Below are 27,253 nucleotides of genomic sequence, written 5' to 3'. Positions count from 1 at the left end.
GGAAATGGCAGCCAGATGACCTGTCACCACAGGAAAATGAATGCTTTAAGCACATAAACATAATTAAATAAGTAAAAAACATACTGAGAAAATTTCTAGCAGCTGAGACCATTAAATATCAGAACACATTACTGTGGTTGTTTGTGGAACAACATTCCCAAAGTAAATATGATTTTGGTTTAGATGTGGGAAAAGAGCACATGTGTCTCCATTTCTTGCATACATTTCCAATTTTAAATTGTCTTATCTGTAATTACTGAAACTTTTACTTGTTAATATAGAAACATACTTTCCACAGTTGTTGTTAGCTATATAATGAGTTCAAAGCCAGACTGGATGCCTTGAGAAATTGTTTTAAGTCAAACCAAAATAGTAGTAATAACCATAATAAATTATTTTGATAAATTTTAAACTTTTAAGTCAGTTGACTAAAGAAAAAAAGGGAAAAATTGGAAGAAAAATAACAGGACTTACCTGTGGTCCTACCACACCCCCTGGCCCAGGGGGCCCGGTTTTGCCTTGAAATCCCTAAAAATATAAAATGCAATGATTCAAAGCTATAGTTAGAATAAAACAAAAATTAAAAATCTGAAAAATAATTGAATAACATATTAAACAAAAGTCTCATTTTGACTAAAATTGTTTATTTTCAAATGTCATGAGACACTGTATTTATTTTGATAAATGTCCAAAATATTCTATTTCATTTTTTTAACAACACAGTACAATTTGTATTTTCAATAAAATAAAACACTGGGCTATAAAAGGAAGATGGAAGAAAACTGTATTTCTTCACTGCTGCATCACATCCAATAATATATCGAATTTTAAACAAGCAATGTTTATAGATGGTATGTAAAACCTATTTCTGAAGATAATCATTTGCATGACGAGTCATCATTTTAGCCAGAACAGTACTATTCTTTACACTTTTGAAATAATCCAATCAATAATTAAGAGCTGCGTACTGTGACTGGTGAGCAGTATTCAATAAACCAGGTTTTGGGAATACTGGGATATACATTCTTCCTGGTTCATGGATTACCTTTTCCATGTGATTTCATTGTAATAGATTTATTTCTAAAGCCATATAGTTTACATTTCAAAGTTGAAGATATATATGTATGGGAAAACAAAGAAAAAGAAAAAGAACGGGAGGGGAAAGTCTTCCAAATAAAAGGAAATAGTGTTTATAATGCTTTCAATGAGTAAAATATAGAAGCAGTGTCAACAAACAAAGAAGAAAGAAATAGAAACAAATACTTGAATCACAACTTAAGAAAAATTATGATTCAATTATTTACGACAAAAATATAGGTAAGTAAATAAATATGAATTTTTATTGCAGTTCATAGTCTAGAGAAAGGAAGTACATTTCTCCTATTTTATAATTTGACTTAAGATGATGATATTTCTTTTTGTGCTACAATCTCAATGGCAAGACTAAGTCATTCTGAAGACTATTATCAGAGAATCTACGTAATATTTTCTAGTTATAACATTGAAGCTACTGGTGAATCTGAAAATCAGTGATCAGCTATGTACATGCACATATAAATACACATTCACATGTTTGTATACCACATGTGTGAATATGCATATAGTATATGTGTACATATATAAATGTATACGTGTATGCACATGCAAATAATACTCCCTGAATTATTTCAATAATCTCTATTACTGCAATTATATACACCATACCAGCAAACTCTAACATCTGCCCCATACTGATGTATGGTGAGACGTGGTCCTTATTGAGGGGTCTCAATTGGATGTTACCAATAATGTGTGGGACCATTTCATCTTAGCATGGAGAGAGATACCTGGCTGTAATTCTTCAGCAAATTTCCTGTATGATGCTTGGACGTTTTGGATAATATTTAAAAAAAACAAAAAAAGCTTCTTCAGTTCTCAGAGTTCCCTCAGACCTCTGCTCCATCATGTGAGAAGTAGTTAACATACAACCTTCTCTAGAATTTCCTAGTAGACATCCAATGTATAGCCAGTTATTTTCTTAACAGCTTCAGAAATTAAGTCAGGTTCACTGAGTTGTCTATGTTACCTTGAACCACCACCATAAATAAGTTAATCAAATCAACTAGGTGATATATATATCCAGATCAGTGAATTTTTTCCACACAGTATCAACTTTGCCAGCTACTAGTTACAACACTACAGCTTTTCTTTGAAAATGGTCCTATATTTGAACCATGTTGGTCTTTTGGCCTCGCATTGAAACAGCCATGTGCAACGTGTTTAAATGTACCTGTTCCTGAGGTCTACATTACATTCTCCAAATTGTTAATTAACTTGATTTGAAAGAAAAAATCATCCCTGTCCCTTATAAACAACATTTTATGACGGCTTCGTCTTAGTAATGCAAGACAATAAATAAGTACACAAAATTAATGGAATAAGAACTGATTAAAGTGACTTGAGTAAAGTTCATGTTCCACTGAGTAAAAAGTGAGTTGAAAACTTACACAAGTTTTGAGCTAGCAGGGCTGTTAGCTCAATTGTGTAACATTGGTTTTGTCAAGAGCTGGCAGGTAGAACTGTCCATATGCCTGCCCATTCAATACTTCAGAGCATCTGCAAGTAACTAATGAATTTGTTAATAAAATAATATAAGTAAAATTATTACAATTCTGGTAGACTTTTCTTATTTTATGTTCCCATACTCTAAAACTGATGTTTTAATTATACGGCATTTTAAGTTAAGTTAATGTTTTCCAAAGTCTCCGAGAATAAACATTAATTTCATACATTAATGAGTAATTAGAAAATCTGTTCTAATGCAAAATAAAATACAGTTTCTATCAGGATATCAAAAACTGAATTCATCTTATTTTCAATACTGAAATTGAAAGGGGCCCACACATGAATATGTGTCTTTTTAAGATATAAAAAAGTATTCATAGTTTTTACTGGATAACCTCACCAACAGTAAAATGGAATTTCAATATATTAAACATCAAATATATTTTGAAGGTATGTTTTACTGTAGAGGCTTCATCTGGCAGTGGATAGAAACAGATGCAGAAACTCACAGCCAAACATCAGGGAGAGAGCTCAGGAAGTATTGTGGAAGAGTTGTGAGATAGAATTGAGAGGGATCAGGGGTCAAGAACACCATAAGGAAACCTACAGAACCAATTAACCTGGGCCAATGGAGTGTCACAGAAAATGAATTACCAACCAAAGAGCATTAGGAGGTTAGACCTAGGCCCCTACACATTAGTAGCAGATGTACAGCTTGGTAGTCATGTGTTTCCCTAACAAGTGGAGCTGAGGATCTCTCTGATTTTTTTGCCTGCCACTGGATCCCCTTCCCATACTTATACTACCTGGTTGGCCTCAGAAGGACAGGAGATGCCTAGTTCTGCTATTTCTTTCAGGGCTTGGTGGTACCCAAGAGGGACTCCCTGTTCTCTGTGACTAAGGGAAGGGAAAACGGGGGGGGGGCTGCAATCATGGTGAAAGTGAATAAAAAATATTGACAAAAATTATAAATATAACAAAATAAATTATTCTCTGCAAAAAGAAAACACATACAACAAAAAAATCACCACTTTAGATTGTGACTCTTTTACAGGAAACTGATGAATTTCAATCAACAAAATAAGTTGAAAAAACTCAGTTAATTTCTAGCTATAAGATTGTTCACTATTATCTTACAAGTGGAAATCCTGATACAATTTTGTAAAACTAATTCTGTCTGTGAGAAGGTACCAGATAGAAACTTCCTGGAGCCCTTAACTAATGTTTTGGTTTTCTTCTTGTTTCACCTTTTAACGTTTTATGTGATATAGCTTCTTTACAAGAAGCAAGTACTTTTTAAATTATTTCTTATGATAATTTTATACAATATATTTTCATCATGCTCAAACTACTACTTTTGAATAAATTTAGAAATGGCAGGATTTTAATTATTAATTCTCTGCCTATTGATTCTTCAAAAGACACTTTAGAAGTGCTTTGGAGTTGTTCTCTGGAGGTTCATGACTTCCGTAAGACTGTTGCCTGCAAAATTTGAATAAGAGTGCCTTGACAGATTTGAGTGTTACTTTTAGAGGTTAATTTTTAACTCTGGAGATAGTATTTCCAGGAGTCAATTTTCTTCTTTGGTCCCAAAAAATGTATTTCTTGATATGCTTTTAGAAAATTAGAACTTTCTGGGTAAAACTAAGACTCTTTATATCAGCAATTATGAGATGGTGACCAAGACAGAAATTGGATTTCTCCTGATGGAAAGCCTTTGGCACTGCAGAAGATTAATAGCAGTTCAGCATTGTTAGGATGCATTGGCATCGAACTCTAAATACGCTTTAATGGTAGCAGAATGTGGTAATGTGGTTCTTTTAAAATAGTCAAGGATAGTCTGTGTCCTCATTTCCTCAAGAATAGTACATAAAATTAACTAACGTTGAGATCCAGTGGTTGATTCCCAGAAATTGTGGCCAACGGGAAAATATCTGATTAAAATAACAGCTCACTGAGCTAGATAGACATGGAGTTTAAGAGTAACAAAAGAAAATCAACAAACACAGCAGCCCATCAGGAAACCTCCATTTGCCCAAGAATTCCAACATAAGGAAGCTGTTCAATTTGGGTGACAGCTGTATTTGCCACAGAATATACAAATCAAATTATAATTTTTGATCTACCTTTTCATATTAGACATGAGGCATATTTTCAGTCAATTTTTTTCTTACAAATCTCATTTCAGAAAACATCTCAGTCAGATAGAAGCATATTGCTTTATGTATGAGACTTATGATAGTATGTTTTCCTTAGAACAATGAAGACAGAGGTTTGGGTGGGTAGATCTGCGAACAGATTTTAGTGGAAGGGTCCATGTGGCTTCTTGTGGATATATTTAAAAATGATATGGTCTTTGCTAGATCATTCTTAGAATGTTAGTAGCAACAATAAAAAATATAATAGCAAGCATCTTAGTTCTCCAAGTGAACTTGGTAAGGCCAGCAATTGGGCCTATTTATGCATTTGCTAAAATATTTTAATAAAAGGCTCAATGGCCGTGAATGGGAACAGATATAGAAACTAATAGCCAAATGTTATATAGAGTCTAAATGGAAGGTGTTTATCAAATCCCTCCTCAGGGAGCTCAGGGAATTACATGGAGATTGTAAAAACCACAAAGGAGGGAGGACACCTAGAGAACAAATGCAGAGGAATTTTAATACAGCAACATGGCTGCTCTGGTAAGCGATCACATCTATAGACCCTGTATGTCTTTGTTATCTGACTGGAATGACACAACTTTAATCCCTCTGATGTAATATAGGCACACCCTTAGTACACACTCTTAATCCCAAACAATGAAGGTAAATGTAGAAGCAATGTTTAAGTTATATCTGAGAGGCAAGGTGTCAGATCAGAGGAGGATTAAATAGAAATTGTCAGAGAAAGAATATAGACAACTTTCAGGAGAAGAAACAGGAAAAAGAGGTTACTTAAGAGCATTAGGAGATAGAAAGAAAGAAAGAAAGAAAGAAAGAAAGAAAGAAAGAAAGAAAGAAAGAAAGAAAGAAAGAAAGAAAGAAAGAAGAAGGAAGGAAGGAAGGAAGGAAGGAAGGAAGGATGGATGGATGGATAGATGATGGATGGATGGATGATAGATAGATAGATTGATATAGATAGATGATAGATAGATGATAGATGGATGGATGGATGGATGGATGGATGGATGATAGATAGATAGATAGATAGATAGATAGATAGATAGATAGATAGATGGATAGGTAGATGGATAGGTAGGTAGATGGATGGATAGGTAGATGGATGGATAGAGATATGATGCCAGGCAGAGCTATCCAGTCAGAAGCTGAGAGAAGCAGCCAAATTGAATCAGTTAGCTTAGAAGGTTAGATTGTCCAGAGACAAGAGGCTTCCAGGCCTAGGGATAGGTACAACACAAAAGCAAAAGCTCCATGAATCCACACAGCTATTAGCTTTTCACTTCTTCTGGGGAAACAAAAGTAATCTTTACAATAACACCCTTTGAACCAACTAAGCATGGCATTTAACTCACATGGCTGAAGCAAGAAGCAGAGGGAATTTATGGGTCTGCACCAGCTCCTGTGCATATCTATTATAGATTTCAGTCTAGTGTTTGTAGTGAGCTCCTGAGTGTATGACCCTGCGGGTCTCTGAGTCTTGTGCCTGTTCTTGGGACTCCTTTCCTTCTGTTGGGTTGTCTTGTTTAGCCTCTGTGGGATAATTTTTATCCTATCTCATCATATTTAATTTTGTCAGTTTTCATTGTTATCTCTTAGATGTCTGTTCTTTTCTAAGGAGAAACAGGAAGGAATATGGAAGAAATTATAATCAGGATATACTATATTAGAAAAAATCTATTTCAAAAAAGGGGAAAAGAATGTTTAAAAAGAAGAGTTAACTACAGTGGGCATAAAATTGAGTGGGATAGTACATTACAAATTATGTCAGGGCACATCATAAAAGAAAAGAAGGGAAAGAGAAAAGAAAAAAAGCAATCCATTCATTACACCAGTTTTCAACTAAAAATGTAACTGCTAATAACAAAATAGGATTTTTGAAACTGTAGTCTGAGACATAGTAAATTCCAATCCAATAGTAATAATAATAATAATAATGATAATAGTAATAATAATCAGAGTCACTTACAGTCTCTCCACGCTGTCCAGGGTGTCCTGGTAGCCCATCTTTTCCAGCAGGGCCCTGAAATAACAAACATTAAATAGCCAAATCTCATAAATACTGCTCCCATGTTATAGCCCAAGGGTAACAATAATCTTGAATTTAATAGAAAATTTCATTTTTATGGTTTTATGCTTATATAAAGTGATATTTAGTTGTTTTTTTAATGTACTCCTTTGTGAATGAAATGAAAAACAGAAACAATGGCAATTCTGTAGAACTGTATACAAGCACTTTGCATCTTAAGGAAATTTTTTCATATGCATCTGTATTTTAAAAACATATATGCATAAGTTTATCGTTTTACTTCAGCAAAAACATTACTTATTTCATCCAAGCTCTTCCTGTCCAAAACTCAAGTCAAGCCACCTTTTCCTCCTCTTTCCTCTCTGGCCTGGAAGTCCCACCTACTTCTTGCCTGGTGATTGGTCTCCTGCAATCTTTATTCATTAGGGGAAGGTCCTGCCACAATCCAGTGTTTGACAATAAAGTGTGTTTTCCTGTTTTCAGTTTTAGAGATCCATTCACAATTGAATTCCAAGTAACTGAAATGTGGATAAAAGAGAAGCTACTGTCCTCTAGTGGTCACTGAGTTTCTGACTAAGATGAAGAAGAAATGGAAGCTTGCAAATCTATTGGCATTTTACCTGTCAAACTGTTCCAAGTACATGAAAAACAAAACAAACACAAACAAAAAGAAACAAACAAAATAACCCACCAATGTTCAGTTCTAGACTTCATCAGAAATGTTTTTGACATACGCTCTAAGAAGTAAAGTACTCATGAAAGCTAGGGAAAATTTTATTATATGACCACCTTCTGCAAAGGGGGCTGTTTGCCATGTCTGAAAAAAGAAATGAAGCAATTAACTATGTGGTTAAAAAATTGCAGAATCAATGAAAAGTTGTTTTTCCCCTCAAAGGCCACTCTTCATTCTAAATATTTAATAGTGACTGACTGCTTCTTTCAACAGTCTTGTAGTCTACACTCCTCAGAAGCCACTCAGCATTAGTTTGCTTTTCAAAATATATTTAGAAGGTGGATAAAACATTGTCTCTATTCTGAGTCAATGAAGATAGTCATTTTAATCAAGATATTTTTAATGCCTAGCATACCACCCTTTGCTACTTTTAAATATTTAGATAATGTTATCTTCAACCATCTATTTTTGTACATGCTAATATCCAGCCAGTTTGAACAAAAGTCTTTGACTCAAAAAAGAATACATTCATAGTCATCTTTTTTCAACTTTGAATTGACAACTAGAATGGCTGGCTGGCAGTCTTCAGGGCTGTTTCTGGCAGCATTCCAAACAATCTCTGCTATCTGATCCCTTCCTTCTTGACACATAGGATGCTGAGTGAATTAGCACCTTTATTTTGAAATGACAGTTCATATGATCAAGGCTTGCTGATTGTTTTTACTGTGTCCAAGATCAAGAAGATGAGTTCACTGCTGACCTCATCCACTAAACATAAATGAGGAGCTGTTAAGGGCCCATTTTGTAAAATAACTTTTTTTTAAAAAAATGCACATATCAGTACCTCTGTGCAGTCCATTAGGTGTATAGTAATGAAGTATGTAGCTTTTCCCACAGCTTAGAGAGTCACAGAAACACATAGTTAATTGCTGGTAGACTGATTTGATTGTAACTTTGCAAAACAGCATATTAAAACACTTCTGTATCACCGTCGGTTTTAGAGAGATGGAGAACTATGTTATCAATATGAGGATATTATAAAGTTTTCAGACTAATATGATGGTACATGAAGAATAATATATGTACCTAGTTTCTTCCTCAGGACACTGAAATGCCATCAAATATGTGTAGAGTAATAAGTGAGAGACCTATACATGTTTCTTGATGAACCTGTGAGTGTAAACAGTAAGTAGCTTGCTCCTTACTGGTACAAGTTATATTTAAAATAGCAAAATGATCATCTTCTGAAATAGTGGTCTCAAATTTAAATGGTTCTATGTTAGAATGAACACATCTTGGCTTTTAGTGGAGTTCCTAGTGATTTTAAGGAATACGGTTAATGGGTCAAAGAGCAATATTATCAAGCTATGCCTTGAAGTAAGTATACATTTCAAAAGTATGCAATATATTTGAAATAACTATATTGACTGTTCATAACACTGATTTTAAATAACATTTTATTCTTAAAAGAGGGGTCAATCCTTCAATGAAGTTGGAAGACTAAAGAAGGAGCAAATTCATCTACATGAAGATTTGCGTAGTCATCATGGGCCTCTGTGATAACACTAGTAGTTGCTTAAAGATGTCTTCTTGTTTCTAACTGACAATGAGTGTGGATTCTACTAAAATTGAATTCTGTGCAACATGATAGTCAAATTTAGATACTGGTGGTCAAATGACATAAAGTCCTGAAAAGTGCAACTTTGCCATGAGACAGGGTATTCAGTCGATTCTTAGACCAGAATCCCAATATTTGGGAGACAGACAAAGGAGGAGGAAGAGGAATCCAGGAAAGTCTACATTACAGTGTTGCGACCACATCTTGAAGGAAATAATTAACAAAAGAAAGAAAGAAGGGAGAGACTAAAGGAGAGAGAAAGGGAGGTAAGAAGAGCTGGAGAAGGAAAAGAAGAGAACAGGGAAGAGAAGAAGAGGGAAGAAAAAAGAGAAAGAAACAACCAAAGAACAACCTCAAAAAAAAAGTCTAAATTGGTGTGAGATTTACTGATTCTGAGTGAAACACCCCAAGCCTCAACTATTTTTATGTTTCTACATAATTTTTTTAATAGAAGACGAAGTAGTTACTTGTAGGAGACTAATTTACATCTTGACTTAAATACTGCTTGCCTGCTTCCCCTAACAGTCTTTTGTGCAAATGTTATGCAATAATGACAAAAAAATGGCAAATACTTTTATTTCACATTTTATAAATTTGTCAGAAAATATTATATAATAATTCTGCTTAAAGTGACATTTCTTTAATCAAACTGTACACTTAAGTGTAAGGTTGTTCTGTATCTTCAATGCATTGTGGTAAAGAACACGAGTGCATAGTCGACTATGGAACGCTTACTCAAAACAGTCAAGAAAAGGCTGAACGATCTGACAAAAATCAGATCAGTCCATGTTTTGTCTAGTAGCAGGACTATATTACAGGGATGCATTTATAATAATGCAAATGAATGAAAATATATAAAAAGGCTATCTATGTCATTTGACTATTTGGGGAAAAACCATCTCAATACATGATATTAGAATATTTATTGAAAATAATCACAAAGAAGTGCATGTGCAAGTTTATGAACTATAATTTCACTTGCATCTGAAGCATTACATTGAGTTTATTGTTCATATAAATAAAATGCAGATAGTATATAAGAATTTCACATAGAGGCCATAGAAACATGTTTTAATGTCAGCTCTTTGAGCTTATCTTCAACTCTGAGGACAGATGAAATTTTTTTCTTGATACATTTAAAGTGATGAACATAATAGTTTTCCAACATACTCTAAATACTACCTAAATTAAACAAAAAAAAAGTAAAGAAAGGTGCCCATATTTAACATTTCATTTATGCTTATATTTCAAGATGAACAGTTTATCAGAACAACTTCCGTGCGCATGAAGAACAACTTATGTAAGCATTACAGTCTCGTCAGATGACATGCAAGGTCATAAACCATGGCTAGGACGTCTCTCCTAAGAGAGAATAAGAAAGAGAAAGAGAAAGGGGGAGGAGAAATCCACTTAAGTAGACTATATCTCCATCAATGTCCAAAGTGCTGCCCCTTCTGGGGACAGAATATATTCCATAACCTCTGAACCAAGTTGCTGTATAAATTCGTTATAATTTACAGTAAAGTGAGGGACAGACAGGCAGAAAGAAGTGAACTGACCCTACCTAATAGTCTTTTATATTTTTATGTTCAAAAACAAAGTATTCAATAACTTTGTGAGGGTTAATAACGATAACATTCAAAAGGCACTGAACTAAGAAAATTTCATAAAAAGTTCTGAGAATATACTGAAGACTGGCATGGTAGCTCATGCCATTAATCCTAGCACTCAGAGGACAGAAGTAGGCAGAAATCTGTGTAAGACGTAGCCTATGCTACACAGTAAGTTAAGGCCACCCAGGAAAACATAGGCATTCAAAATCAAATACATTATAGAAGTAAAACTGTGACAATAAATGGATAAATAAATGTTTATGTGGTCTATGAAGCATCACAATCTTGGTTAGGGGGTTAGGATGTGCTCATTAAAGATGCATGAAAGACTCCATTTGATTGTGGAAGAGAACAAGAAAATATACATGAACTATTCAATAATTATTCTCAGTTTTATAAATTAAGTATAAAAACGATTGAGAAATAACAATTGTACTACTCTATTTTTGATTTAATGTACTCCTTAACAAGTGACATCTAAATTAGGTTCCCAAAACATATATGAACGTAAAAGGCTAAAAATATATTCTTTAATATTTGAATTTAAATGATATTTTAAGTATTTCTTATAGTAATTACATCTTGAAAGTGTTAAAATTATAAGCTGTCACTACCAAGCATGGAAATATTATTCAATAAAGCAAAAGAAAAAATGGTACACTTACAGGGGGGCCTTTGGGCCCAGGGAATCCGACTGGACCCTGAGGTCCTTGAGGGCCCTGAAAACAACAACAACAGCAACAGCAAAATTAGAAAAAATTTAACAATAAACCTCTAAGGATGCGTCTTTCTGCTTCATCAGACAAAACAGTACGGGGACAAATAGCCCCATTTTAGAAAAGAAAGCATGATAATATAATAGTCTGAACAGTCTAACCTAGAACTGAAATGATTTCTAACTATGAGAAATTGCACATCCCACCAACGTTCTTACCTCAAGAGAACTGTGAAGATTTATAGTTCATACAAAATGCTAAGATTCCTACACAAGCTGTATACATGCGGTTCAAAGGCTCCAGGAATACTGAGGACCAGAGGGCCAGAAGTAGACTCACCACCCACCTCACAAGCAAGTGTGATCACCTCAGTTGACACATGCAGGAGCAGCCTTATGAACAGTCATGCAAGACAAGGCTCAGGAGGTGGCTTGTGACTGAACTGTGAGTCACTGAGAGAATCTGAGAGACTGGGATTCCCACTCTTTACACTGCACCCCCTGCTGAGCTCAGCGGGTGCTAAGAGAGAATTCCAGATCATCCCAGTGGTTGAAAGGAAGCTTATCCATGGAAGTGAGAGGGGAATTGTGGGGAGAGAGGTGATAAACACTGGAGGGATGAAGCTGGGAGCAGAGATGTCTGAGAATGATCAGGACGCATTATGGACATATATGAAACTTGTCAAAGGACAAATTTAAGTAATTAAAAACAATGAACAAAAGCAATGGAGCATGTCCATCTGCATGAGAAGTTTCACAGTATATATTCTCTCAATATGGGCTGCAAGCCTTAATAAATAGAAATATTAAATGAAGTTTCAATCAACCTCCAAAATGAAAACTTCAATGCACTCCAAAAGACTTGTCTCTTGTAATACACAGGCAATAGGAGGCAATATGATAATTACTAAGGCACCGTGGTACGCTAAGCCCTACCAAACATTCCGCCATTTGTCAGCACTGTTTGCTACATTACACTCTTAAGTACACAAGATAAAATGAACTTTGTAATTATTTCTATTAACATTCTACCCCTAACATTCTATTAGGCATTTATAATGCCACTCCTAGCTTGATAAATAATTATTTATATAATTCATGTGCTTATTTGCACATCTCTAAATCGCATTAAGTCTATCCGGTTACAGAGATTGTTTTGGTTTCAAGAAAATGGATTGGGAAAATTTAAGCATGGATTTGCCAAGCACATAATTATATCAACTAAATACAGGAATACAAAATGGGACATCATATATATTATATAATATACATAATGTCTTGTGTAATAAGATGAATATTACATTTACTGTTTGCAAATCAAAAAAACAGCTAACTGAAGTAGGTACTTGGGATATTTTACTTTTTATGTTATCAGTTGTTTCTTCACAGGGAAAATTCCAATAGCATTTTAATCCAGTGCTACCTCAAAAATAAGTATAAGCTGTTGCTATTTACAGCATTTATATAATAATCGAAAGCAAATGATGTGAAAATGTGGGAGGGTGGTCTGGGAAGGTTGAAGCAGAGGGAGTGTAAATAAATAAATAAATAAATAAACAAACAAATAAATAAATAAATAAACAGACAAATAAATAAATATGGAAGAAAAAATAATGGTGTGGGATGTCCACTGAATGAATATTAAAAATGAACAATTTATCCTGTTGAAACATGAAACCATTATTCTTTAAAATCCATATGAGAACGTAAATATTTTTTAAAAACCCATTGTAAGACTAAGATTTTTATTTAGCTAATTATTTGTTAATCACACACTATTGTATGTTTACAATATATTGTCCTTCCTCCTACAACTTCTCATGTTTCCCACACTCTATTTCAAGTTTCTCTGCTATTGTTACTAATGCACAGATGCACACCCACAGACTCACACATGCACACATGCACAGATGCACACCCACAGACTCACACATGCACACAGCCTATTGAGTATTAGAGCCCACTTAGTGCCACTTTTTTGCATATGTGTGCAGGGCTGGCCACTTGGAACCTTACCAAGTGACAAACAGGAGTTGAGAAATTGGCTACATGATACTTGTGAGGAAGAAACAAGTGGAAACAATTACGATATTATTGCCTATGGAAAGGTACAAAGTAGGAAGAGGGAGGTATGGGTAGAAAAGCCTAGGTCAACAAAAACAAACTATATTTTGAAATGTCATAAATAGACCTAATAGTTTATGTGCTAATTAAAAACTAATTTAGAAAGCACATTCATAAACGAGTGAATAATATTTAAAGTTCCTGCCAGAAACTGAATAACTCAATAACTTTAATACAAATAAGTAATTCTAGGTTTCAAATGTAAACAAAAGCAAAACAAACAAAACAAAAAACCTTCATTCTTATCTTCACCATTGATGTTTTTTTGAAAGTACTACAGTTGTTTAATCCAGCTGTTTGGCAAGTCAAGATGTATTTTCATTGGTGCTTTAAAGCACAATAAAAGCTCAGTTGTTACATGACTTGTTAAAATGTTCTATTAATTTAATGATTCATCTATTTCAATTATGTGTATCTTTTTATGAACATTACTTGAACCATCAAATATATCAAATATATACATTATTTATTAATTCAAAATGTGTGAGAGGAATCCACTTAACTTGGAAATAATTCATGTGAAAAGAAAAACATGTAGTGAGTAATTTAATTAAATATGAACTAGACCATAAAGAAACTTTAATTAAATGCTTATTTTTTTCTTTTAATTTTGTGACAAATAAAACCTAAATTCTCATGACCAGTTAGTTCCCAATTATCTATCACAGGCGTTTCCTTTTCCCATTTGTGACTCACAAACTTTCAAGTTACAAATGGAAAGGTAGAAAATATGAGTTGGGAAGACAATACTAATGCAAAGACTTCTGTTTTAGCCACAGGATCCCTTATTACAAAGCACAACACCCGAGTCTGCATAGGCAGGCTCACTATTGCCATGGGGGATGAAAAACACAGCAGAAGAATCCTTCCACTCACCTGGGCCACATAACCCAGCACACAGAGAAGAACAATAATAAAAACAACGTGACTTGGGGAAAAAAGGTGGAAAGCCAGAAACCATCTCAGAGATTATTCTCTAATGTCCACACACAGGAACCCTCATTAACACACTGATCCTCTAATACACACTCATGAACTCTCATTAACACACTGATCCTCTAATGCACACACACAAACTCTCATTCACACACACTGATCATCTAATGTACACTCATGAACTCTCATTAACACACAGATCCTCTAATGCACACTCATGAACTCTCACTAACACACTGATCCTCTAATGCACACTTATGCACTCTCATTAACACAGTGATCCTCTAATGCACACACATGGACTCTCATTAACACACTGATCCTCTAATGCACACACACAAACTCTCATTAACACACTGATCCTCTAATGCACACACATGGACGCTCATTAACACACAGATCCTCTAATGCACACACACAAACTCATTAACACACTGATCCTCTAATGCACACACAGGAACTCTCATTAACACACTGATCCTCTAATGCACACACATGGACTCTCATTCACACACACTGCTGCTCAAGCACTACCACACCTGAAAGAACTACAAAACTAAGACACAGCTTAGGGGAAGGCTTGGTTTCCGAGGCAGGAGTGGATAGATGGGTGGGGGAACACCCTCATAGAAGCAGGAGGCAGGGAGAAGGAAGGTTTGTAGAGGGGAAACTGGGAAGGGGGATAACATTTGAAGTGTAAATAAGTAAAATAGCCAAAAAAGGAAAAAAAATAAAAGACTGATTATAATCCTTTTTGATGTGGTATAAACTTTCAAACTCCAAATTCTTGCGAGGCAATGACTTTCAAATAATTGCTCTAATAATGTTTGGTCTGTCCTACCCAAGCAGTCAAACGAAGGTTCTGGTTGTTCAGCTGTATTTGGCTTTTCTTCATATCAGCTGAAAATCAATTTACTAAATAGTTTCTTTATTTACTGGAATAGATGTTTTATCTTGCCTTGAATGTGTATTGATCGTGACTTAATGGCTACTGGTACTTGCATTTAACCAACATAATGTGATTACCAGCTCCAGAGACAAATTGACCACTAACATGGAACAAGGGGAAAGCATACGAATCAAAGTATACTTCAAATCAAATATCTATCTTTGTCGGAATGTTACACCTTCAGCCAGTTACACACATTCTTTTTCGCGTTTCTATAAAAATTGGTTGCACCTCACCTAGCAAGATTTTAGCTTGGCAGAGGAAAAGAATTATAAAATTATAAAAAGTAAGAAACCGTAGGTGAATGTGTCCTATAGACTTATGTACCCTTTAGCAGAATTTAAATGCTTACTAAAGTACTCATTTCATTGTGCCTTGCGTGGCTGTGGAATACGTACCCTTTCGCCTGGTGGACCAGGAGGTCCATCACCACCCGATGTACCCTGACAACAAAACAAGAAAGAAGGAAAAGGGTGAAAAGAAAGTCCCAGGCAGCTCTGCCATTCAGTCGTCTTTCCTCTATAAGGATTTGCGCCACAAATAAGACTAAGTTCGGATGATACCTTAGGTCCAGGTTTTCCTGTGGGACCTCTGGCACCTCTGGAACCTCGAGGACCCTACGGAAGAGAAGAGAAAAACAAAACTGACCCAGTGCCAAGCAAATCAAAACTAGGTGGAAACGGACACCAAAGTCTACATCGCTGTAGTAAAACAAAGTACCCACCGTTGGACCACGTTGTCCTCGGGGACCTGGTTTGCCAGCAATTCCCTGACAAAGACAGTTCAAAGAATTTCAGTGTGCAGTGTGTCATAGTGAATGGGGATGAGAAACAGAGACTCAAGGAGAGACATGTTCCCTAGTAATCTTGAGACAATATACTTATGCAGCATACCCGGGCACCTTTCTCCCCGTTGGCACCTGGAAATCCAGGAAATCCTGTGGATCCCTAAGAAAAGAAAAATAACCATCGATGAATATGGTACTCTCCTTCCTCATGCCATAAGCTCCATTTATTTCAGAAAACGTTTATTTGGTCATATATGCTTTGCTTCGGAAGTGTATGATTAAAAAATATAATATTTAAAATTAATTGTATTTTAGTCACTACACAAGGTCCCTTCTTGAATTTGAAAGTGAACTTACAGTGACATCTGAAAGTCTGCAAGTATTGATAAAAATATTTTAGTATTAAATTTAAAACTAAAATAGTAAACTACATTTCTTATTATTAAATAGAATGTAAAAAATATTTTATGAAAATATATTTCAATTTAATAGGTCATAGTTTCTCCAACTCTAGAAAAATCATATTTTCAAAAGTGCAGTAATAACCTAAATGTGTGTCCTTAATGAATGTTAATACATTTGTACAAATCTCTCAATAGAACTATTTTTTATTTGCAAACTATAATATATGATATAACATGAAAAGCTATATTTTTGTCTTCTAACTGGTGTTGAATATTATCACATTTGTTTGGTAACATAAGTAACACATTCTGTTCAGAATACCAAAGACTTCACTTCATTTCTTATGCTTCACAAGGACCACCCAAGAAAATCTAGAGAATGTCATGCGCTCTGTTGCAAGGAGAACATTGATCTATTAATACATACTTTAAAGTTTCTGAGAGATCAGGAAAAAAAAGTTTAGCATTCATCAATAAAGATATATAGGCTATAAAGTGATAATATTAGATAATACACAATAATTGTTTGAAAATGTTATAAGCCCATAAGTTCATTTAATATTGATGCTCTATTTTACTAGTAAAATATAACTTAATTTCAATAATAAAATCCCACCATTTCATATTGGACATATGGACAAACTTCTTTCAGAGATTTTTGATCATTATCCAAGCAAGTTAATGTTTTTATTAAATAAACAGAGAAGATAGAATTTTAAAGCATTTTACAATATTTTCTAAATTTACTCAAAAAGTTGTATGCATTTGTAGGGAAGGCAGTTTCCAAAACTCTATGTTTCTCATTTAAATCATTGCACAGATGAAATTCAACATTGTGTAAGATGCCTAGCTGAGAAAACAGCAGAGGTTTATTGTTTATATACATCTCCATGTTTTAAGCACATACAGCAATACTTGTTGTTTTTGTGTTTTTAAATCAACTACTTTATATTGGATTTCTTACCAAAATAATGTCTCCAAAGTGATAAATGGCCAAAATAAATTGGAATACACTGTAATGCTCTTAAAAGTTATAAGTAGCAGTCCAGACTTTCTGATGCTGAAAATCACTCAGACAGGCACTTAGAGCTCATACCACTGGCCTCTACAAATGACCCACCCTTAATGACAGAGAAAAAATAGAAGCTAAAAGTTTGAATGGGACAAAGAACATTCACCTGTATACCGATAAAGAACATGGTGAGCTCTGTTGCCTCGTGAATGAAGCAAATGTTTTATAACCAGCAAACAAGCAGTCAAGAAAATTGTGATGTTTTATTTCAATACCGGGTTAGATAATGATACAATATAAAGTACAGGTATTATAGAGTATTGCTTGTACAATTTGATTTTCACATATTTTGCATTTACTATTTGGGGAGGGAAACCTGGAAGGGGAATAACCTTTGAAATGTAAATAAATAAAATAACTAATTAAAAAGGAACAAATTAACACATAAATATGAGCTGGTATGTAATTGACATGCATTATTTAAATTGTATATATAAACAAATATGTCTGCTCTGATAGAATAGGTAACTACCATATTTCCAAATAAACTATTAACATTTTTCTTAGTACTTAGTAATTTTGGTCTTTAAATTATTTTTACGTAGTGTGTAAAATTGCTCAGCCCATCTACTTTTCATGTAATGTGTTACTGACAAAGTACATGATGCACATTCAAGTAAACATTACCTTTAAAATATCAAAAATAGTAAATAAAAGCCAAAGTCCAAGCTAGTGCTGAAATACTCTGTTAACCAATAAAACTTTTACAAAACCATTAGCCTTAGGGTCTGAGACAATTATCTTTTATTACATTTGGTGATTTGTCTTGCCAGCTGATTTTGCTTCGAAGACATTGGAGTGTTTAGCTAAAGACCTTAAAGTACTTAAATTTAGCAGCAAAAGTTGTTTTTTTTTTTTTCATGAAATACTAATGTCTATTAAAAATTCAAAAGGTTCTATATAGGAAATCAGTTTAATACTTTCTTTGATCTCTCCTGTGACCACCATTTTTTTAAAATTAGAAATCTAATATTTTTATTGCAGCCAAAAAAACCTGGAGTTATGGGGGAAAATGGTGTGAAATGGGGGTGTCTAAAGTGCAGACATTGAGGACAAAGCGTCATCTCCCTGCGACAAGAAACATTTTAATAGTAAGAATTCAGAGAATATAGATCAAAGAATTGATCCCAGCAAATGGAATACATCATAATTTCATATAAACTTGCAAGATACAAATGTGCTCATTCAAATGATATTATGACTGTTTCCTATCATTTTAAATCAAAATGAAAGAACATCATGATTGCCATGCATCTTAGGAAACAAATTAAAAATTCACAACATAAAATAGAAATAGATTATGAATTTTGGTTGTGTAACAAATGGATCTCTACAGATATAGCAGTTGTAAATTTCTAATATTTGAAAAGAATGTAAAGGGATTCAGATACATACATTACAAGTAAGGAAAAGAAATAATTAGCATTTTAAATCTGAAAAACATTTAAATGACTCATATTTTAAAACTATATCTTATTACATATGAAATAAAAAGGCTTTTTGGAAACATAATAACCAAGCCACATGACAAGTCTAATATACACTATATCTGAAAGTGAGTGAAAACTGGTATTCAGTCGGCAAGTGGGTGAAGCTTTGCCGTCCACAGGTTTTCTATGAAATTTATTAACACATGCTTGAGTCAGAATTTCCTGTATCTCTTGCACTTGCTACACACAGTGGAAAAAATAGAAAAGCTAAGAGAACAAAGTAACATAGAAATACATCTCATGTACATATTCTGCAAAGAGTGCACTAAGTATGATGGTCCCTGCTTGTAACCCCAGTGCACTGGGGCCATATCAGGAGTATGGCATAGTAAAGTTCATCTTTTAAAAAAACAGAATGGATTTCAAAACTTAAAGTTTACATGTTAATCCTATAGCTATCAAAATGACTAGCCAAAATATCTAGGCTAGTCAATAACGTTTATAAGCTGAAGAAAATTCCATGTTTTAAAAGAAACAGACAACATAAAGTAATTTTATTGTTAAAAGGTTTTTAAATATTTCAATATCACAAACTGAAATTTGATCAGTAGAGCTGATTATTACACCATGCACCCCAAAAGATAAAAGCAAGTAAAAATTTCTGAAACCTGTAACATCACTTTTATTGACTTAAAAGCATGTGCATTTATTAAGAATCTTACAAAAACACTGGATTAAAACAAATATTTCCTAAATCCATAGAGAAATAAGTGTCCGTAGGAGACACAGTTGGAAAGAAATGAACAAAAGGAACATGCAAAAATGAAAGACTGGGAAGGATCAACAAGCCCAAGAATCCCAGAGGTAGCAGAAACAGTAAGTGGCCAGGACACCTTCTCCCCTAGAGTTTTTGGAAGAATGTATGGTCTTAACAGGACCTTGGTCACAGATTTCTGATCTTAAGAAAGGCAATGGTGACACATTCTATTGTTCTAAGTCACCAAAGATTTGTTACAAAACTCTTAGGAAATGAATATTGGTATAAATGAGAGTCAATATTTTAAAAGTAATGGAACAGAGCCAGCTACCTAGCTCTCCGGTTCTGGGCACTTTCCACCAATCCTGAAAGCCAGAGTTTGATGCCTGGAACCCACACAGCAAAAAAATGATTTATGAGAACTGTTCCTGTCTTCCATATATGTGTGGTGGGATGTGGCCATACATGTACATATACAAGAAAATAAATACAAATTAAGTACTTTAAACCACAAGGCTAATAGAAATAAAATATTATCTTCCATATAATATCTACTATATAACTAAAATGTTTGAGTTTTCTTCCCTCACATGTCCTTATTCCAAGTATATCAAAGGAATCTAACTAAACTTTTCTTTCATAATGATCTTGTGTCCAGAGTTTCTCCAAAACATAAAATAATCAAGGTTCTCTGAAGTATACTCACTCCTCATTCCGTGTGTGTGTGTGTGTGTGTGTGTGTGTGTGTGTGTGTGTGTGTGTGTGTATTTTACTATATATGGAAGTCTGTTTTTATGTGGTGATAAGTATTAAACTGAAGAAAATTAAATTTTATTCTTTCTTTTCCATGTCTGAAATTAATTTTCTAAGTTTAGATTGCTAATTTGACTCTGTATCACAAAGACATACAAAGTTCAAATTTTTTACCTTTGGACCTTGTCTTCCTGGATATCCCGGCAGTCCTGGGACCCCAAGTTTTCCCTAAAATCAAGAAAAATACAAGGATTAAAATTATGTAGAATTGTTCCTGTGACAATTTTCTGGATATTTGAATGAGTTTGGATACTTGAAAGAATGCAAATGTTTATGACACAATGTTTTCACAAAAATAAAATTGTCTCAATGTATATAGTTTAAATATTCACAAATACCTAAGAACTAATGCTGTATAAATGATCATATCTTCTCTGGGGATATAACAACTTAAGGAGAAATCCTCATTACTTGTGAATGTTAAACCATAACCAAAGATAACTAGCCTTTTAATTAAGCACGAGTTCAATAAATACCGGGTAAATCTGGGGTGATATATTCAGAATTTATTAAGAACTATAGTGAATTATGACAATTTACATGGAGTATTATTCCTCTATATGGGTACTTTAATATGTCACTATACTTTTCTGGTCCAGTGAATTTATTCGTCAATCTAAAATAGCTAAAAATAATTAGATTGCAACTAATTCCAAAAATTGTGTAACTGATACTGTGGTTTAAGAAGTTTTTCTGATAAATTAGTCTCCAAATAATTCTTCTTTTAGAAAATAAAAGAGAAAGTTGAGAGAAAAGAACTACAAGTAATAAACTAAATAAATAAATTGACAGAAGTATTTGTGGAGTTCACAATTTTATAACAAATTTATAAGTAAAAATATAGTTTTTTTTGCATTTTTAAAACTTTATCACAATCAGTATCATTATTTAAAGTGCACATTTTCAAAAAAGTAGAAGGAAATGCAAGCCCAAATTTATATGTGCAATGTTAAAATCTAAACAAACATTTAAAAGAACAAATGTTTTGTGGGAAAAAATCAGGCAAGAACATAGCATACGACCTTGTCATTACAGAATGAAGGAAAAAGTTGTATGAATTACAACTGAACCTGCAAAGATAAGCAATTCCCACATGGAGAATATGCAAACAAGCCCTATGAAGCTTCCTTTTAATGATGTCCCCTTGGTTATATTAAGCTACCATTGCTTATTTTATAATTTTATGCCAATGATTTCAAGGCAAATTAATGTCTCTAGTGATCGTAAAGCAATCTGGATTCTATATTAATTGCTACATCAGATTGTATAATATTATTCACTTTAGAATTCTTTTAAAATGAATTCAGATAAATAACTTGTATTCTTTAAAATGATGATGATGCTATAAATGCCAGGAAATGGACATGTAACAATGGGATACTGCATGTGGAGAACCATAAGGCAATGCTTGCTTTAGAATAATATCTGGGACCATTTTTACACAATGGAAAAGCTGAGAAGAAAAGAATGTCATCAATGAAATTTGGAAAAGTGACAGTAACCATCAAAAAATATAAAGAAGGAGGAGAAGGAGGAGAAGGAGAAGGAGAAGAAGGAGAAGAAGGAGGAGGCGGAGCAGCAGCAGCAGCAGCAGCAGCAGCAGCAGAAGAAGAAGAAGAAGAAGAAGAAGAAGAAGAAGAAGAAGAAGAAGAAGAAGAAGAAGAAGAAGAAGAAGAAGAAGAAGAAGAAGAAGAAGAAGAAGAAAAACAACAACAACAACAACAACAAAAAGAAGAAGAACAAGAAGAAGAACAAGAAGAAGAAGAACAACAACAAGAAGAAGAAGAACAAAAAGAAGAAGAACAAGAAAAAGAACAAGAAGAAGAAGAACAAGAAGAAGAACAAGAAGAACAAGAAGAAGAAGAAGAAGAAGTAGAAGAACAACAAGAAGAACCAGAAGAAGAACAAGAAGAACAAGAACAGGCATGTAAGTGCTTTCAAGCCTTGATTTCTAGAATTCCTTCACCCAGTAACTAAAAACCATAGTGCTGATCATTTCACCAGGGAAAATGGTTTTCAAAGCATGAACCCTGTAAAACTTGCACAATAATGGTTAGAGGTGGGACAGCCTGTCAGTATAGTTTTCACAATGTTTACACAATGCCAACAAATCTTCCATCTAAGACAGAAAGTGTGGAGGTGAAAATATAACAAATTTATAATGAATAGAATTTCTTTATTTTCCTGAATATAAGTTATTGCTGGAGAAAAATATTTAGACAAAAAAGAGAAATCAAATGTATTATATCAATGGGATAAAAAAGCTATTTATACTTTCTTAGTATATATCTTCCTCTGTATATACTTTAATTAATACCCCAATGAAAATACATTTATATACTAAAAGAAAAACACCTACTTTTTTATGGTACAAACATAATTTTGTTTGGTCTGGCAAAACAACACATGCCGTATCCTTAATATTTAGCACATTTATACTCTAAAACAAACATGGGTAAGTTTTAAAACTGTCTGTTCATGATTCCCCATGGGAGATGTGATGGTTTATACAAGCTTGGCCCAGGGAATGGCACCATTAAGAAGTATAAATTTGTTAGAGTACATGAGTAACTGTGGGCATAGGCTTTGAGACCCTCATCCTAGGTGCCTAGAAGTTAGTCTTCTGCTATCTGCTATCTGCTCTCAGCTCCTCTAGCTCTACATCTGACTGGATACTGCCATTTTCCTGCCTTGATGATGGTGGACTGAACCTCTCACCTGTAAGCTAGCCCAAATTGTATATTCTCATTATAAGAGTTGTTTTGGCCATGGTGTCTGTTTCCAGCAGTAAAACCCTACTGAAGTCAGGAAAATAAAGACGAATGTGGCCAACTCAGGATTAAGTGCCCTGTTATTACCCTAAGAGTACTGCACACCAAATACAAACACTTCACATTAGTAATATTTATGTTTATAACTACCCAGAACACTCTATAAGGTATAACCTGCAAGATAAACCACCTACCTTCTCTCCTGCTTGGCCAGACGGACCTGGGTCTCCAGTTGGACCTGCACGGCCTTTGGGCCCTTCAGGTCCATCTTCTCCTCTTGGGCCAACTTGACCCACCTCGCCCTGAAATGCAAAGTAACATTGTGTATTCATTTAAACCACATACAGAAATGTAAGTAGAGATTCTAGTCTGTTAGAGAATCAGGTTTTTTGACTCTTTTTTTGTTGCTTCATGTAATGTTTACTTGCCCACTTGCTTTGGAGAAAGTGGTTGAAATAATTTGACATCAATAAGCATATTATTATTGAGTAAATAGCTGAATGTGGCCTAATATGCAAAATGTTGTGGTAGGTTGGTGGTATGATATATGCTACCATATTGCTTCATATATATTGGATGAAAGAGAAAGAAGAAAGGAGAGAGGAAAGAGGGACAAAGGTAGGCAAGTAGAGAGAGAAAGAGAGAAAGAATAAAGAAAAAGATTACAAAGCAGTTTTGGAATTATCATTAAGAGCACAAAAATCTTCACTTTGGACATTTTAGAATTGTAATAAACACATAAGAAGCTGAATTTCAAATCCTGGACAGCCTTCAGGGGAACTTCATAGAATCCCAAATACTCTGAAGTTTATTTGTTGAGATAGATTGTGTATTTATATGTTATAAAACAAATCTTCCTGTAATGTATATAATATGTTCCAAGTCAGCCAATACATTTCACAATAAATTATGACCAGATATAAATTGTGAGAAAACACTATCTTTTCTCTCTGCAATTCTGAAAATCATAACATTAAAATGCATAGAAGTTGTAAAATATGGCTATCAAGCATCAAAGTTCATAACACATACACAAAATTTAAAATAAAACCACATTCCTTTCTTCTACTCATTTGACCATTCTATTCTGAAACTTCCTTAAACAATGTTACTCAATTTTATATGGATGTTGTTCAGGTGAGAGCTTAATCAATCCACTGTTGAGGTAAAACTACCAAAAATGTTTTGACTATTTAGCTCAGCATTGACATAATACAGAGTTACATCTTCAACACTACATAAAATGCATTTAGTACATGTATCCTTCTGAACTCTCTATTAAGCATAGCTTTTCTTAAAAGCATGTCTAGCATGCTGGATAGTTTATGTCTGGATAGTTCATCTCGGCACTCAGAAGGCAGAGGCAAGTGATGTTTGTGAGTTTAATGTTAGCCAGGGCAACATAGTACATGCAAATCTAGCTATGGCTACAAAATAAATCCTGGTCTCAAAATAAACCAAAAGCAAAGTTGACTGATAAATAATTCTTATTTAATGTAGACTTGAGTAAAAGTATCTAGCACTTGATGAAGCTGTCAAATGACTGGAGGTCAGATGTAGTAAGTACTTTCTCTATTAAATCTATGCTTTTACCATGATGGTTTTTTCAGAAAGTAACCCAATAGGTATACATACATACATTTGTGTGCACCTATAAAATTTAACATAACATAGAAAGAATACTGGCACTACACTGTCTCTACAAACACTACATTGTCAAGTCTTTACATGAGAACTGAACTGAACTGTCTGACATTTCACTTAACCTTTGCTATCTGCATATACTTATAAAAAATATATGAACCTTATGCTATCTGGTGTTTATGTTGACTTGAAACAAACTAGAGCCATTCTTTAAAAAAGAGCTTCAATTGAACAAATGCCTTTACCAGATTGGCTCATGTGATTTCAGGTGTGTGTTTTTGTTATTCAAAAAAACAGGATGACTGAGACAAGGGTCCTGGGTGGAGTAAGGAATTAAACTGACCAAGTCAATAAGAGAATGGCCGTGAGCAGCAGCTTCATAGCTCTGAATCAGGTCTGTCTCCAAGTTTCTCTCCTGCCTCAGTTCTTCCCTAACTTCAATTGGTGACAGACTGTTCCTGTAGCTATCAGGAAAATACATCCTTTCCTATTTAAGATTCTTTTGGCCGTGGTGTTTTATCACAGCAGTAGAATCCTTAACTAGAGCATAGTATGTCAACATGCATAGATCAGTGCACGACTTCTTTTTACTCACTCTGTCCCCTTTAAGACCCATGTCACCTTTGAACCCTGGAAAGCCGTCTTCACCCTAAGAAATATCATGAATAAAGAAAATGTTAACCAATAATTAGAATCACCCAAAATAAGCCTATATAAAATGAATATTAATGATTAGAAGAAGCTCCTGAGAAAGGTAAATTCCAGTCATGAAACCATGCCTCATCAGTTCCATCTCTAACATACTCCCTCATTTCCAGAGTCCTATGATCCTTAGGCAATGATTAGGTATAAGTCACAGAAGTTTGCACATATATATTCATTATGTCTTCCCTGTTTCTTAGAGAAAATGGCTATTCTTTTATGTTAGCATTTTTTGAAATTTATAAATAAAGACGAATATTTAAACATTTTTCATTGACATAAATAAAGTCAAGGAAATGTTTTTACACATCTCTACATAAGAATGTTTGTGATGTTAAGTTTTTTTTCAATGGTATGACACTGGGAATACGAAACACTTCAGGGATGATTTCCTGTTCAGGAGGAATTGACCCACATAGAATGGCCTCCATAACTATCTCTGGGTTTTTATTACTTACAATTTGATGCCAAATTATTTAGTATGTTTTTATATTGTTTTCTGTTCCGGTATTGTATTTTGGTGCACTTTTGTGGTTTTGGGGGGGGGGGGGGTTTACGGTTTTTTTATAAAGAAAGAACTTAAAGGTAAGAGGTGAGAGATAAAGAAAGGATCTGAATGGACTTGGGGGACCATAAAATATGGTCAATGTATATTTAAATTTTAAAATATTTAAAATACCAAATATAATAAAAGAAGAAAAAATATTTATGGTTTTATGTAATTTTCATCCAATAAATACCTTGTGTCTCAATTGGTCTCTAATTTGTGTTATCTGGTAAAGAATAAGCAACTTCACAATTCCCCTTACATATAGAGATTGATAATTTTTCCCTCCCTTGCTCAGAAAGATGATGCAGACAGTGAGCACCGTTGGTAGATGAAGGGACAGTTGGACTGTGGAAACATTTGCTGCTACTCATCTGGAAATTTGAAAGTAGCCTTACTGCTTCTTTAATTTCAAGGAAAACAAAGTGATTTACATTTTTATAATATCTTAAATACAAATTTATTGTGTTCAGAGTCATACAAAGCATTTTGAGGATTTTTTTTCTGGTACCAACAATGGCTGAAGATAAAACAGTGTTATTCATTCTTTGAGATTTTTTTTTTTCTTTTTCAACTTTATTTTAAAAAGAGAGAAGAAGAGAGAGAGAGATGTACAGATTTTTAAAGACATTTTGGCATAACACTATTTGAATATATTTTGTCAGTAATTAATTTTTTGAGAAGTTTGATAGTATGCATTAAAATCTACTAGTTACCATAAACATAAAGTACATATAGAACAGAATGTAACATGGAAACAGTCAGAGTTTTTTTGATAAGTATAGATTAAACATAATGATTTTTGAATAACAAAAAATGCCACAAGGCTATATTCTTAGCTCTGACCTTATTAATGATTTAAGGTCCAGGAGTACCACACTCTGAGAGGGCGCTATACACTTTTTTTTTTCCTCAGAAGGAGTGAGGCTTTCACTTTTTGGCCTTTGTTTTTCTTGAGCTTTATAT

General features: G+C 33.9%; 1 protein-coding gene across 4 annotated transcripts in view; it reads right to left on the bottom strand.

Annotated features, from left to right (window-relative positions):
• COL11A1 (collagen type XI alpha 1 chain) overlaps nucleotides 1-27,253 on the bottom strand; it is a gene marked incomplete at both ends in the record, with an annotated part of 178,684 nt that overhangs the window by 59,068 nt on the left and 92,363 nt on the right. For all 4 annotated transcript variants that reach the window (XM_080916365.1, XM_080916367.1, XM_080916364.1 and 1 more), the window contains 10 exons: nucleotides 475-528; nucleotides 6,673-6,726; nucleotides 11,302-11,355; nucleotides 15,759-15,803; nucleotides 15,924-15,977; nucleotides 16,085-16,129; nucleotides 16,254-16,307; nucleotides 20,738-20,791; nucleotides 23,589-23,696; nucleotides 25,634-25,687. In XM_080916365.1, the coding sequence (XP_080772491.1) occupies nucleotides 475-528; nucleotides 6,673-6,726; nucleotides 11,302-11,355; nucleotides 15,759-15,803; nucleotides 15,924-15,977; nucleotides 16,085-16,129; nucleotides 16,254-16,307; nucleotides 20,738-20,791; nucleotides 23,589-23,696; nucleotides 25,634-25,687 (576 nt within the window). The remainder of the gene's footprint in view (nucleotides 1-474; nucleotides 529-6,672; nucleotides 6,727-11,301; nucleotides 11,356-15,758; nucleotides 15,804-15,923; nucleotides 15,978-16,084; nucleotides 16,130-16,253; nucleotides 16,308-20,737; nucleotides 20,792-23,588; nucleotides 23,697-25,633; nucleotides 25,688-27,253) is intronic.

Source organism: Micromys minutus (genome assembly GCF_963924665.1).
Source record: "Micromys minutus genome assembly, chromosome: 4".
Lineage (NCBI taxonomy): Eukaryota > Metazoa > Chordata > Mammalia > Rodentia > Muridae > Micromys > Micromys minutus.
This window is presented reverse-complemented; position numbering and strand designations above follow the sequence as displayed.